Source organism: Mastomys coucha, unplaced genomic scaffold (genome assembly GCF_008632895.1).
Source record: "Mastomys coucha isolate ucsf_1 unplaced genomic scaffold, UCSF_Mcou_1 pScaffold5, whole genome shotgun sequence".
Taxonomy (NCBI): Eukaryota; Metazoa; Chordata; class Mammalia; order Rodentia; family Muridae; genus Mastomys; species Mastomys coucha.
Window position 1 is genome coordinate 65,989,659 of NW_022196911.1, and position 12,795 is coordinate 66,002,453.

Below are 12,795 nucleotides of genomic sequence, written 5' to 3' on the forward strand. Positions count from 1 at the left end.
AATGAAGAATTCTTCTAGTCTTGGGCGAGACACGGCAAATTTAGGGACCTAGCTTGACTTCATTGTACTGAATGATCAAGAAAATCAAAGGAGTCCGCCTTTTCATTCCCCTTTCATCACTACCTCGCGCAGAAACAAGACAACTTAGGGCTCTTTAATAACAGAACAGAGAGAACACAAGACCAGGTTCTGGCCCAGAGAAAAACCCGGCTGTGAGTGTACTGGGCAGCTGGATAGGAACTCAAGTGGGCTGTGAATGCCTACGCTATGGGATGGAGACAACAATTAAGGTTAGGAGAGAGAAAACAACCGCCTTGAAGCCAGCAATAGGGAGTCTTGATGTTTGAATTGGTCTTGGGTTCCGTAGCTTGGGCCTGGATGATTTCCCACTACTCCTCAGACTCCAACTCCATCCTCTGGGGATTGTAAGTGGGGTTCTTTCTGGCTGTAACAGTGCTGTAGGCCAGAGAGCTTAGCCGCCCAGAGGCATAAGTCCCCTGCTGGTCTACAGGAGTCCAGGGAGACCAAAACAGCTGTAGGTGAGAGAAATTGAGAGCAAGAGGGTAAAAAAAGCAAGAATGGAAAAATAGGTCTCTCTCCACATTTCTTCTCTCTCTCTCTCTCTCTCTCTCTCTCTCTCTCTCTCTCTCTCTCTCTCTTTAGACAGGATTTCTCTGTGTAGCCCTGGCTGTCCTGGAACTCACTCTGTAGACCAGGTTGATCTCAAACTCAGAAATCCACCTGTCTCTGCCTCTCAAGTGCTGGGGATTAAAGGCAAGCCACCACTGCCTGGCCTCCAGATTTCTTAATTGCCAAATTCAGGCACATAGCCTCAAAAGCTCAGTTCCTCCACCACTTTTCGTTCTTAAACCAGCTATCCGAATTGGCTCTTGGCTCCTGCCACATCCCTGTTTGACTATGAATTGACTTCCTCCCTAACCTTACTACTTTCCTCTTCAGTCATACCTGATCCCTGGGAGTGACAAAGTAAGTCTCTTCCGGTGGATACGTTGCCCTCTCTTCTACCATGTCAAAGTATTTTGTAGTGCTTGGGAGTTCACAGTCCTCTTCAAGCACCGGGAGTTCAGGTGTAGCATCAGAGCTGCCCCACTGGGCCTTCTTCAGTCTGTGGAGACATTAGATTGAGGAGAACAGTGTCTAGAGGCCAGGCTCCCGGGCTCTTTGTTCCTTACTTACCCCTGGTCTGAAGCATTTCTTGCTGAGACTCACAGCTGCTACCATTGACCTTCAAATCACCCCCAACTTTTTGTTCTTCACAGACAAGAATTTCCAGTCCAGGGACCAAACAGTGACCACCAGTTAACCCTAGTTCAACGATGTGCTTTCTTGTAATCACAGACCATTTCACTCCTTCCAGTTTATCTGACTTCCATCCCTCAATTGCTTCTTTCCATATTATAGGAATCATGTTTGAGGGTCAGCAAGATGACTTAGCAGGTAAAGGTATTGGGCACCTGATGACCTAAGTCAGGACCCAGATGATGGAAGGAGAGAGCCAATTCCCATAAATTGTCCTCTGACCTCCACACATATGTTGTGGCATGCACAACACATGTATATACATAATTAAATGCAAAAAATTAAAGAAATTATATTTCAGTAACACCAAGGATATGGTTCCTTTCTAAGTGTCAATAAATTCTCTTAAAGCTCTTAACTTTCTGTAGTTCAAACTATCCTGCCTCTGATTCCTGCTTGGCTCCCGGAGGCCAATGCCATGCATGCCTCCTTACTCATTGATGACTCTCTGGCGCCTCCTCAGGTCCTCCAGATGATAAGTTACTGCTCTAACACAGGCTGGAATGCTTCCAGGTCCCTTTTGCATTCTTTCCAAATGTAGCTTCTTTCTCTTTCTTCTCCAAAGCTTCTCAGGAGGAGGGAGCCCCTCAAGAGGGTGCAGGCCAGGCTGGAAGAAACCAGTGGTCCTCTGTGTCAAGAAGGAAGAATAAGTTGCTAAATGGGTAGACAGATGTTAGTTTCAAGGGATCTTGGGCTCAAGTAGAGAATCTGGGGTCTTTGGGAGCTTAGGTATAATCTAGAAAACAGGATGCTTGATTCACCAATAAAAACAGGGTCTGGTTAGTATACTGGTTGGGAAATACCAGAGAGAAATGGTAATAATAGGAAGGCAATGGGTACAATTTTAACAGAAGGCTGAGAAGCAGTTTGTCCTACCAGAATTGGTGGAATGTTCTGTTCTACCATCCAGTTGGAGCTGAGAAGAACAAAAACAGGAGCTGGAGTCAGAAAGGACACCCTGATAAATATCATTTTTCTTATAAACTCTAACGACCTGTTGGAGCTACAATTTCCACTAAGTAGTGTGAAATGACTTCCAAATGAGGGCTTGTTGCTGTAAGGATTTATGATCATTAAAAACAGAATAGCCTCACCTTTCCACCCTCAGTTCCTGGTTTCTCTCTACTCACCTAGACCTTTGACTAAGATTCTCCCAGAAGGTATCTCCATAAAGCTGAGACATTGGTCTACTATTCTTGGAAGGCAGGCTGCAGGGTGAAAATCGGCTGACCACTCTGGAACACCTGAGAGAGAACAATGGAGACTCTTGCCTGCATCATCACTTAAAGCATTGGTTCTCAACCTATAGGTGTAGACCCTTTTGGTGGGGCATCAATGGCCCTTTCACAGGAGTCTTTTTTTTTTTTAAAGATTTATTTATTATTATATCTAAGTACACTGTAGCTGTCTTTAGACACACCAGAAAAGGGTGTCAGATCTCATTACAGATGGTTGTGAGCCACCATGTGGCTGCTGGGAATTGAACTCAGGACCTTTGGAAGAGCAGTCAGTGCTCTTACCCACTGAGCCATCTCACCAGCCCTCACAGGAGTTTCTTAAGACCATCAGCAAATACAGATAAGTATCATTATGATTCATAACAGTAGCAAATTCACAGTAATGAAGTACCAATGAAAATAGTTTTATGGTTGGGGGCTCACGAGTTGCTGTATAAAGGGATGCAGCATTAGGAAGGTTGAGGACCACTGCCTTAGAGAATCTACTCACCTACTGGGTTCAGGGATGGGTCTTTCCATGGGATCATATAGCTGTTCATGTGCTTGCTAGTCATGTCTTTTCATTGGTCCTCTCCATCTCCTTTCCTTTCCTCTCTCCCTCCCTTACACTCCCTTCTACCTCTCTTTTGAGACAGGGTCTCACTATGAAGCTCTGGCTGGCCTGGAACTTGCCATATAGACTAGGCTAGCCCTAAACTTAGAAATCTGCATGTTTCTTCCTTCTAAGTGCTGGGATTAAAAACATGAATCATTGCTGGGCAGTGGTGGCGCACGCCTTTAATCCCAGCACTTGGGAGGCAGAGGCAGGCGGATTTCTGAGTTCGAGGCCAGCCTGGTCTACAGTGTGAGTTCCAGGACAGCCAGGGCTACACAGAGAAACCCTCTCTCAAACAAACAAACAAACAAACAAAAAAAAAACACGAATCATAATGCTTTTTCTCTCTCCTCTTTAAGACAGGGTCTCGTGTATCCTAGGCTGGCCTCAAACTTGCTCTGTCATAGAGGATGACCTTGTACTTAAGATCCTCCTCCTGCCTCACAGGGGTGGAAAGATGGTTCAGATGGTTCAGAGCACATGCTGCTTTTGCAGAGGACCCAAGTTCAAATCGCAGAACTGGGTACCCAGAGCTGGGTAGCTCACAACTGCCTGTAACTCCAGATGTGTAAAATCCAACCCTCTTCTGGCTTCTGCAGATACCCATATACATGTGCACATACACTTGCAGATATATACATAAATTAATTTTAAAAAAAGTTTTAACAAGATCTTCCTGCCTCTACATCCTGAATGCTGGGATCACAGGCATGTGCCACTGTACCTAGTTTTTAATGCAGTGCTAGGAATCAAACCCAAAGTTTACTAAATGCTAACAAAGCACTGTACTACCTAAGCTGTATCTAGCTGAGCTACAACCATAGAGAGCCTTTTGCCCACCTTAGCTAAAGATTTGATTGGAGAGAGGAGCTAGGGTGAGGGTGGAGATGCGCTATGGTTGAACCCTTAGAACTCACCAAATCTCAGCTGCTTCTAGTTCTCTCTCTCCCTCCTCCTCCCCTTCCCCTCTCCACATTCCCTTTGCCTTTCCCTCTTTTTCAGACAGACTGACTATCTGTCTGTTCCAGAACTTGGTAGGTAGACCAGGCTGACCTCAAACTCACTGTGATCTGTCTACCTCTGCTTCCTAAATGCTGGGAATAAAGGACACGTGGCACCACACCCAGCTTGAATCTCACCTTCTGTATTTCATAGTCAGAGAACATAATTTTAACAAGCAGAATTGTTAAGAGGAAAGCTTAAGTCAATGCAAGGGGTCCAAGAAAGAGAAGCCGTGTTTACCCTAATGTGTCTTCTGTATCTCAGAACACAGCGTGTCTTTTGTATATAGGAGAGCTGTCTGAGTGTCCTTGTATAGAGGAAGGCATAGAGAGCTGTTTGAGAGCAGTGCCCATTACTTTCTGATCCCCAGATTGAATGACATCTACTCTTCTGATTTTTGTTGTTGTTGTTTTTGTTCATTTTTGTTTGTTTGTTTGTTTGTTTGTTTTGTTTTTTGTTTTTTTTTTGTTTTTTTGTTTTTTTGTTTTTTTTTGAGACAGGGTTTCTCTGTATAGCCCTGGCTGTCCTGGAACTCACTCTGTAGACCAGGCTGGCCTCGAACTCAGAAATCCACCTGCCTCTGCCTCTCAAGTGCTGGGATTAAAGGCATGCACCACCACTGCCCAGCATTTGTTCATTTTTAAAAACAAGATCTTACTATGTAGCTCTGGCTGCCCTGGAACTTGCTATATAGATCAGGCTGGCTCTGAACTTAGAAAAATCTGTCTGCCTCTGTGTTCTGAGTGCTGGGATTAAAGGTGTGAGCCATCATGTCTGGCCCAACCTCCTGGCCATTAAGAAGTAAAATATTAGGGGATGTTCTATATTTTTCACCTCTATCTGTCTTTAGGTGGTCTCATTCAGTTTCATGACTTTACATATCTCAGTGTGCCAATATTCCCAAATCTGTTCAAGCCCTGGTTCCTCCTTAACACCTTCTCAACATCTTCTCATCCTTCAGCTTAATAAAGATACACTTTATATGCCTAGTAGCTGTGGCCAAAATCCTGCTGTGTTCTGTTTCCCTGACTTCCTGTATCTAGTCCATTGGCCAATCCTGTGAGCTGTAAAACTGAACAATGCCCAAACCTGACCAGTGTTTCCATTTTTCTTCTCATCATATGCAGATCATCTATCATCTTTTTCTTCCTGGACTATAGCAATAGTCTCTCTCTCTCTCTCTCTCTCTCTCTCTCTCTCTCTCTCTCTCTCTCTTTCTCTCTCTCTTACTCTCCATCTCTCTCTCTATCTCTCTCTATGTCTCTCTCTGTCTCTGTCTCTCTGCCTCTCTCTGGCTGCTATTCTATTTATTTAAATTTTAATTTATTTTTATTCCATATCATGTGTTTTGCCTGTATATGTGTCTGTGTATCACATGCATAGAGGGCCCACAGAACCCAGAAGAGTGTATCAGACCCTCTGGAACTAGAAGATGTTTTGTGTGTGCTGGGAATTGAACCTGGGTCTCTGGAAAAGTAGCCAGTGCTCTTAATCACTGAGACATTTCACACACACACACACACACACACACACACACACACACACACACCCTATTTTTATTTTTAAGAATGTATTTTTTAGCCAGGCAGTGGTGGCGCAAGCCTTTAATCCCAGCACTTGGGAGGCAGAGGCAGGCAGATTTCTGAGTTTGAGGCCAGCCTGGTCTACTGGTCTACAGAGTGAGTTCCAGGACAGCCAGGGCTACACAGAGAAATCCTGTCTTGAAAAACAAAAAAACAAAAAAACAAAAAAAAAACAAAAAAAAAAAAAGAAAAAGAAAAAAATGTATTTTGTATTTTATGTGTTTGTTTTATGCTGCCTGCACTTATGTCTGAGCACCACATTCATACGATGCCCACAGACAATGGGAGAGGGCACTGGATCCTCTAGACCTAGAGTGGCAGATGGTTTTTAGCTACCATGTGGGTATTAGGAACTGAACCCAGATTCTCTGCAAGAACAAACGCTCTTAACTGCTGAGCCTTCTCTTCAGCCCCCACTTCTATCCTTATTTCCTCCCCAGATGCTACTACACAGAGGAGGAGAAAGTAATCTGTTCTTTTCTTTGTCTCTGCCCCCTGAGTCCACTGATACTTTTAAAGTGGTACCATATTGGCTCAGTGGTTAAGAGCATTTACTGCTTTTTTAGGGAACTGAGGTTCAGTTCCCAGAACCCACATCAGGCATACAACTGCCTGTTGCCTTCAGGTTTAGGAGATCCAACACCCACTGGTACATGTATGTAATCTCAGCACTTGGGAGATGATGACAGGATCAGAAGTGTAAAGTCATCCTGTCTACATAGTAAGTCTGAGGCTAGCCTAAACTGTGTAAGACCCCACTTCAAAAACAAGCAAAAAAGGGGGCTGGAGTTAGTACTTGCTGTTTAATCATGAGGACGGAATTCAGATCCCAGCACCCATGTGACAAGCTAAGTGTCCTTCAGGCATCTGTAGCCCTACCTTGGAAGGGGCTGTACTGCTGGGACTTGCTAGCTTCTACTCTGAGGAAATATGAACTCCAGTGTCAGAGAGAAAGAGAGAGAGAGAGAGAGAGAGAGAGAGAGAGAGAGAGAGAGAGAGAGAGAGAGAGAGAGAGAGAGAGAGAGAGAGAGAAAGAGAAAGAGAGAGAGAGCTCAGCAGTTAAAAGCACCGCTGACACAGATTAGGTTCCCAGAATTCATATGGTACATGTATATACTGTCAAAGTACTCACACACATAAAATAAGATAAATAAAACCTTTAAAAAATTTTCCCCAGTGGTAGCACATGCCTTTATTTCCAGCAATCAGGAGGCAGAGGCAGGTAGATCTCTGTGAGTTCAAGGCTAGCCTGGTCTACATAGTGAGTTCTAGAGATGTATAGTAAGACCTTTTGAAACAAAACAAAACAAAACATAAAAAAACAAAAACAAACAAGCAAACAAACACACAAACCAACCAACCAAACAACAACAGATTTTTTAAAGAATAGGCAGTAAGTGGATAGGATACTCCTCACCTTCTGGCACCAATACGTACAATACTGGAGCACACACCTGCACATATATGTGTGCATGAAGTCACAGATACATATAATAAGAAAATCTTTAAAAATTGAGAATTAGAAGGATGGATAGGTAAAGAAAAATCCCTATAATGAAAATTATTGAATCTTCCTGAAAAGAATACATCAATTCATAACACTATTTCTCTAGTATATTTATTTGAAATTTTCCATAATAAAAGAGGTTGAAGGAAACAGGTGTGCTTGTTCACTGGCTAGCTTAAACGTTCTATCCATTCCCACCATCTTTAGAATAAAAATACAAAAGTTTGTCTATGGCTTATAAGGTTTTCTATGAACTGGCTTTAACTCTCTTAACTTTGTTCACATTTTCTTCAGTTAACAAGTTTTAACTACATTGGCCTAACCTGTTACTAGAACACACCCTGTTTATTTCATTTCGAATCCACTTCTATACATTTGTTTTCTACAGCGAGCCTAACCTTTTATCTCCTGTTTTCATCACTCTATACTTAGTATCTTTTTGTGTGGTTCTCCTAACTAGCTGTAATGATGCTTGTCTATACATTGTCTATACATACTGCTCTGTGAGGGGAGGACCACGTTCTTACTAACTGTTGAGTCCCTGATGCCTGATACAGTTCCTAGATCATTACCGTGTTCGAAACCCACTTGCTGGGGCTAGAGCAGTGACGCGTGGCTAAGAGCACCGTGCTGCATTTGAGTTTCTCAGCACCGTGTCTACAGCCTCACAATCCTTCTGGTCTCCATGGACAATTTAAAACATAGTAGTAATAGGAAGCCATTTGTTGAATAAATGAAGCTCAATCCCTTAAGCCCAGGCATGGAAGGTTCCTCTTTTGTACTCCTTTCTAAGAAGAATTCAAGCATCTTCCCTCCATCCCATCCTTCTCCTTCCCACCCAGTAGTGAGGACTCACTTGGCAGAAGGAAGGATGCTGTCTCCATCTTCCTGACCCTGCATGACTGGACTTGGCTAGGTAGCAAGACTGGATCTCCTTGGTGCTGGGAGGATAATAGATAATGAATCATTCACTCATATAATGGCTTGTTGATGACCAAACCATCAACAAGTCTAGCGATTGGAAGGGGACTGAACATCCTGAAAAAAAGGAGAGCTTAATAACTCTAAGAGAGTTAATAGTGCTGTACTGTTTAGTAAACATGTAAAGTGGGAGATAAGAACAAGAGGAAAGTTGGATGATGTCAAGGAGAAGAATTTTTGGAGCTCAAGGTATAGTGAAGATTACAGATACAAGTTAAGTTCATTGTAATACAAGATGATGAAACAAAAAGCTGACAGGTGCCAGGCGTTTGTGGAGCATGCCTATAATCCCAGCACTTGGGAGGCAGAGACAGGTGGATTTCTTGAGTTCGAGGCCAGCCTGGTCTACAGAGTGAGTTCCAGGACAGCCAGGGCTACACAGAGAAACCCTGTCTCGGAAAAACAAAACAAAACAAACAAACAAAAACAAAAACAAAAAAGCTGACAGGTGGAGCAGAGGCCTTTGGCAATAGTTGGAATAGAACTGGTAATTGAGAACAGAGACGTGGAGGAAGTCAGGGTTGGTAATATATTGGGAATGAAAGGTTAGTGAAACCATGGGAAAAATAACAACAAAGGAGAAGGTAGCTGAGACTGTCTACAATTTCAGCAGTGGTTCTCAACCTGTGGGTTGCAATCGTATGGGGGTTGAATGGCCCTTTTACAGGGGTCACCTAAGATCATGGGAAACACAGATACTTACATTACAATTTATAACGGTAGCAAAATTATAGTTATGCAGTAGCAACAGAAATAATGTTATGGTTGGGTTGGGGGTCACCATACTATAAAGAACTGTGTTAAAGGGTCACCACTTAGGAAGACTGAGGACCACTGCTCTACAGTAAAATGAAAAGAGGAGCTGCACAGACACTTTCTTGAGAAGGTTGTACTCTTGCTTGGCTACATACAGTCCTTTTCCTAAGCTCTTCTCTTCTTCCTGTCAAGAATTACTTGTGGACTTTTTATTTCTGTGTGTGCTGTGAGCCTGTATAAATCTATGTGTACCATGTTCGTGCAGGAGCTGGAGAAGGCAGAAAAGGTCTTCTGTAAGAGCGACCTGGGCTCTTCTTCATCACTGAGCCAACTCTTCAGCCTCTCACCTTTCTCTTTTGATGCCTATGGTTAAATCTATTTTAAAACATTCTCTTAATAACCTCCACCTGTAGGATTGGAAAGATGGCTCTGCTCTTAAGAGAACTCGTCTTGTGGAGGACCTGAGTTTGGCTCCCAGCACCCACACTGTAGCTCCCAATCATCTGTAACTTTATCTGACATGCTCTTCTGACCTCTGTGGGCACCAGGAACACATATGTGCACACAAGAAAAACACATAAAAAGGAAGTAAATCAATCTAAAATAAAATTTAAAAAAACCTTCCATCATTGCTTCATCTAAAAAAAAACCAACAAAATAAAAGCTCAGTTGCACAGAGCCAGCAAAGATGACTTTACAGCTAGCCAAGATGGGTAGGGAGCTAGCTGGTTAAGAATACTAGATATGGGGAAAGGCAGGGTTGTATAATTGTATTAAAGTATTAAAAATGTTAGATAAGAGAGCTGGAGAGATGGCTCAGTGGTTAAGAGTACTTGCTGCTCTTGGAGAAGACCAGAGTTAGGTTCCCAGCATCCATGTCAGATGGCTTATACATGTAACTCCTAACTCCCCTCTAGAGGATCTGATACCCTCTTCTGACCTCCACAGGCACCCATATCAGCATATGCCCACATGCACACATACACACACACACACAAAACCATGAGCACATATGTAATTAATTAAGACTAATTTTTTTCTTTTTCGAGACAGGGTTTCTCTGTGTATCCCTGTCTCTCCTAGAACTGACTCTGAGATCAGGCTGGCCTCAAACTCACAGAGATCCACCTGCTTTTGCCTCCAGAGTGCTGAGATTACAGGCATATGCCACCACTTCCCAGCTTAAAAATAAAAATAAAATCTTAAAAATAGCCGGGCAGTGGTGGCACATACCTTTAATCCCAGCACTTGGGAGGCAGAGGCAGGCGGATTTCTGAGTTCGAGGCCAGCCTAGTCTACAGAGTGAGTTCCAGGACAGCCAGGGCTATCCAGAGAAACCCTGTTTTGAAAACAAAACAAAACAAAACAAACAAACAAACAAAAAAAAGAATTCTAGAAAAGCCCAGAAAAATAAAATTAAATAAATGAACAAATAAAATCCAGGAGTGATGGTATAGACTTATACTTCCAAAGGCTTAGGAGGCTTAATGTTTGAGTTTTGACTGGTTTAAAACAACAAAAGTTTGTCCAAAATGAAACAAATAAAAAAAGCTAGGTAAGCAATAGAGCTGTCGTTAAGTGGTAGAGCAGCTTGCTGGCATGCCCTAGGCCGTGGGACCCTAAACAATAAACTACCAGGTAAGTTAGGAGTGCATGTTGGCTGGCGTAAAGGACAAATCAAAAAACAGTCAGAAAATGTTACGAGCAAAGGTTATCCAAAGAGTGAGCTAGGCATAGTTTTGCAATCCTGTGACCTCAGCATTCAGGAGGCTAACACAGGACTGAGAGTTTAAGGCCAGCCTGGGGTAGGGGTTACAAAGAGAGACCCAGTCCATCACAAAAGAAAACCAAGGGCAGCTAAAGTGAGCTGAGAAAGGTCGAGGAACATTAAAAGCATCTTGAAATGGCAGATGGCATAAAGCTGGGCTGTTTAGTGTGAGATCTAAAATGGATATCGTGGATTAGGAGGGAGTTTAGAACTAAGGGAGCAGTTAGGAATTGAGAGGTGTTTGGATAGCTGCGCCTGAGTGGGTGATCTAGAGCTAAGGGGCTGGACCGGTTTAAGGCGGCCAGACAGAATTGACAGTTGACCAAGGGATAGTCAAGATCTTGGCAGCAAGATCTAAGAGGGTGGGTGGACATCTGAAAGGATGGCTGAGGAGCCTGGTGTTGGGGTAACCTTACGGGGGGTGGGGGGGAAAGAACTGGGCCTGAGGGTGTGGATTGGGCCTAAAGGGGCCAAGGCGACCTCTGGCAGGAAGACTGGGTGCGGTCCACAGCCAAATCTTTGGCAATAGGCCGGAAGGCAAAACCGGGGTGGTGAGGTAGCAGCCCATGCTTAGGGACATGCATGGGCAGACCAGGCTGGGCGGGCAGGGGTCTCCTTCCCCAAGTCCTGAGAAAGCAACTGAGGCCTACGAAGACACCTGAGCCTGAGGGGCTGACTGGGGCTGACGGGCTGAGGCGGCGCTCCAGGGGTCAAACGAGAAGGCTATCTGAGAAGAGAGCGTCCGAGTGGCTATGTCGGCGACGGCTCTGCATTTGGCCCCACCACCCGAGGCAACTGCGAAGCGAGTGTTCTGGAACCTCAGGTCGGGCAGGGAGGAGCAGCTCCCCTAGTGACCCGGCTCGCTCGCCCCACTCGCCAGGCTCGCCTGAAGGCCGGGCCTGAATGGACCGCCCCTGGGCGTGGCCTGCCAACAAGCCCCGCCTCCTGGGCGCGTCTCTGACGGCGACGACGTGCGCGGCTCCGACCTAAGTCCCCTCCTGCGTCCGCCCCCACCTTCCCGGGCTCCTCAGGAGCGCTACTTTTCCCACGTTCTGGGTGGGTTTGCTTTCCCTGAGTGTCCGCAACTCACTCTCTTAGTCTCTGCCCGGTGAGGCCTACTGTCAGCGTGCACTGCCCCTTTAACTAGAGTGACCCGGGTGGCTCCTTCCCGGGACAGCGCGTGCCCGCTTGCCCGTCCGCGCGCGCGCATCCGTCCGTCCGTCCCCCGCCCCTCGCTCCCCGCCCCAGCTCGCGCTGCCCGGGCGGGCGCCGGCCGCTGGCGCCGCTTCTGCTGCCGCCCCCGGGGCGCGATCCGCCGCCCGCCGCCCGGGGACCCGGCGAGGGGCGGGGGCAGCCCCGAACTGGCCCCCGGTCTCTCCCTCGCCGGTCTTAGGCATCCCAGAAAGTTTGTCCCTTTGCTCTCCGCCGGGAGTTCTGCCGCGACGAGGTGAGAGCCGGTGGGGGGCAGGGAGGGGACGCCCGCGGAGGAATGCGCTGTGGGGCGGGGAGCCCGGGTTCCGAGGTCCGGATTGCACGACCCGGCCGGGCGGGCTAGGCGCGAGAGCTCGGATCATGTGCTATTTATCCCGCGGAGGCGCAGAGAGGTGCCAGGCCCCGGGCAGCCGTCGGTTGGCTGGACTGGAGGACCGGGAACTCATGGCCGCCCAGAGAGGACAGGCGGGGGCCTGTCGGAGACCTGCCAGTGGGCAAGGTGCAGGTGACCCGAGACCCTCTTTCGGGTCGGTCTGCCCCACCTAGCCGCGACCTCTTCTCCAGTGCGCCTTTCAAGCAGTACCTGCAGACCCTGCACCCACTGCCTATTTCTTTACCCCGCTATACCCTATTCTTGCCACCCAATTCCTTGTTTTCTTAGCTTCGGACGAGTCACATTGCCTGTCCACCCTGGTGTCCCTCCCTCCTCTGGTCAGGGTTTTTTGGGGGTCAGGGCTAGTCTTCCTGAGCTAGTTTGTGATTTCGGCTACTCCCTTCCTGTGGTGGGATAAACCAGCCCCTTCACTCCTCCCCTGCTCTGCCTGGGAAGGCTA

At 46.2% G+C, this 12,795-nt stretch overlaps 2 protein-coding genes across 10 annotated transcripts in view; one reads left to right on the forward strand and one right to left on the reverse strand.

The window, feature by feature from the left end:
• Positions 1 to 46: 46 nt before the first annotated feature.
• The window catches only part of Inca1 (inhibitor of CDK, cyclin A1 interacting protein 1), a 14,179-nt gene continuing 1,430 nt past the window's right edge, over positions 47 to 12,795 (reverse strand). Inside the window, exons 1-7 of one of the 6 annotated variants that reach the window (XM_031353499.1) lie at positions 11,841 to 11,932; positions 8,102 to 8,186; positions 2,451 to 2,564; positions 2,197 to 2,236; positions 1,755 to 1,948; positions 967 to 1,126; positions 47 to 533 (exon numbers count right to left, since the gene is read on the reverse strand). In XM_031353499.1, coding sequence (XP_031209359.1) covers positions 390 to 533; positions 967 to 1,126; positions 1,755 to 1,948; positions 2,197 to 2,236; positions 2,451 to 2,564; positions 8,102 to 8,145 — 696 coding nt within the window. In that variant the 5' untranslated portion in view covers positions 8,146 to 8,186; positions 11,841 to 11,932 and the 3' untranslated portion in view covers positions 47 to 389. Of the gene's footprint in view, positions 534 to 966; positions 1,127 to 1,754; positions 1,949 to 2,196; positions 2,237 to 2,450; positions 2,565 to 8,101; positions 8,187 to 9,234; positions 9,470 to 11,408; positions 11,780 to 11,840; positions 11,933 to 12,795 lie in introns of those variants that run through there. The other 5 variants (XM_031353498.1, XM_031353502.1, XM_031353497.1 and 2 more) reach the window with 5 other exon arrangements.
• Kif1c (kinesin family member 1C) overlaps positions 11,766 to 12,795 on the forward strand; it is a 29,121-nt gene continuing 28,091 nt past the window's right edge. Inside the window, exon 1 of one of the 4 annotated variants that reach the window (XM_031353491.1) lies at positions 11,766 to 12,197. The gene's annotated coding sequence lies outside the window, so the exon portion shown is untranslated. The remainder of the gene's footprint in view (positions 12,198 to 12,795) is intronic. The other 3 variants (XM_031353490.1, XM_031353489.1, XM_031353488.1) reach the window with 3 other exon arrangements.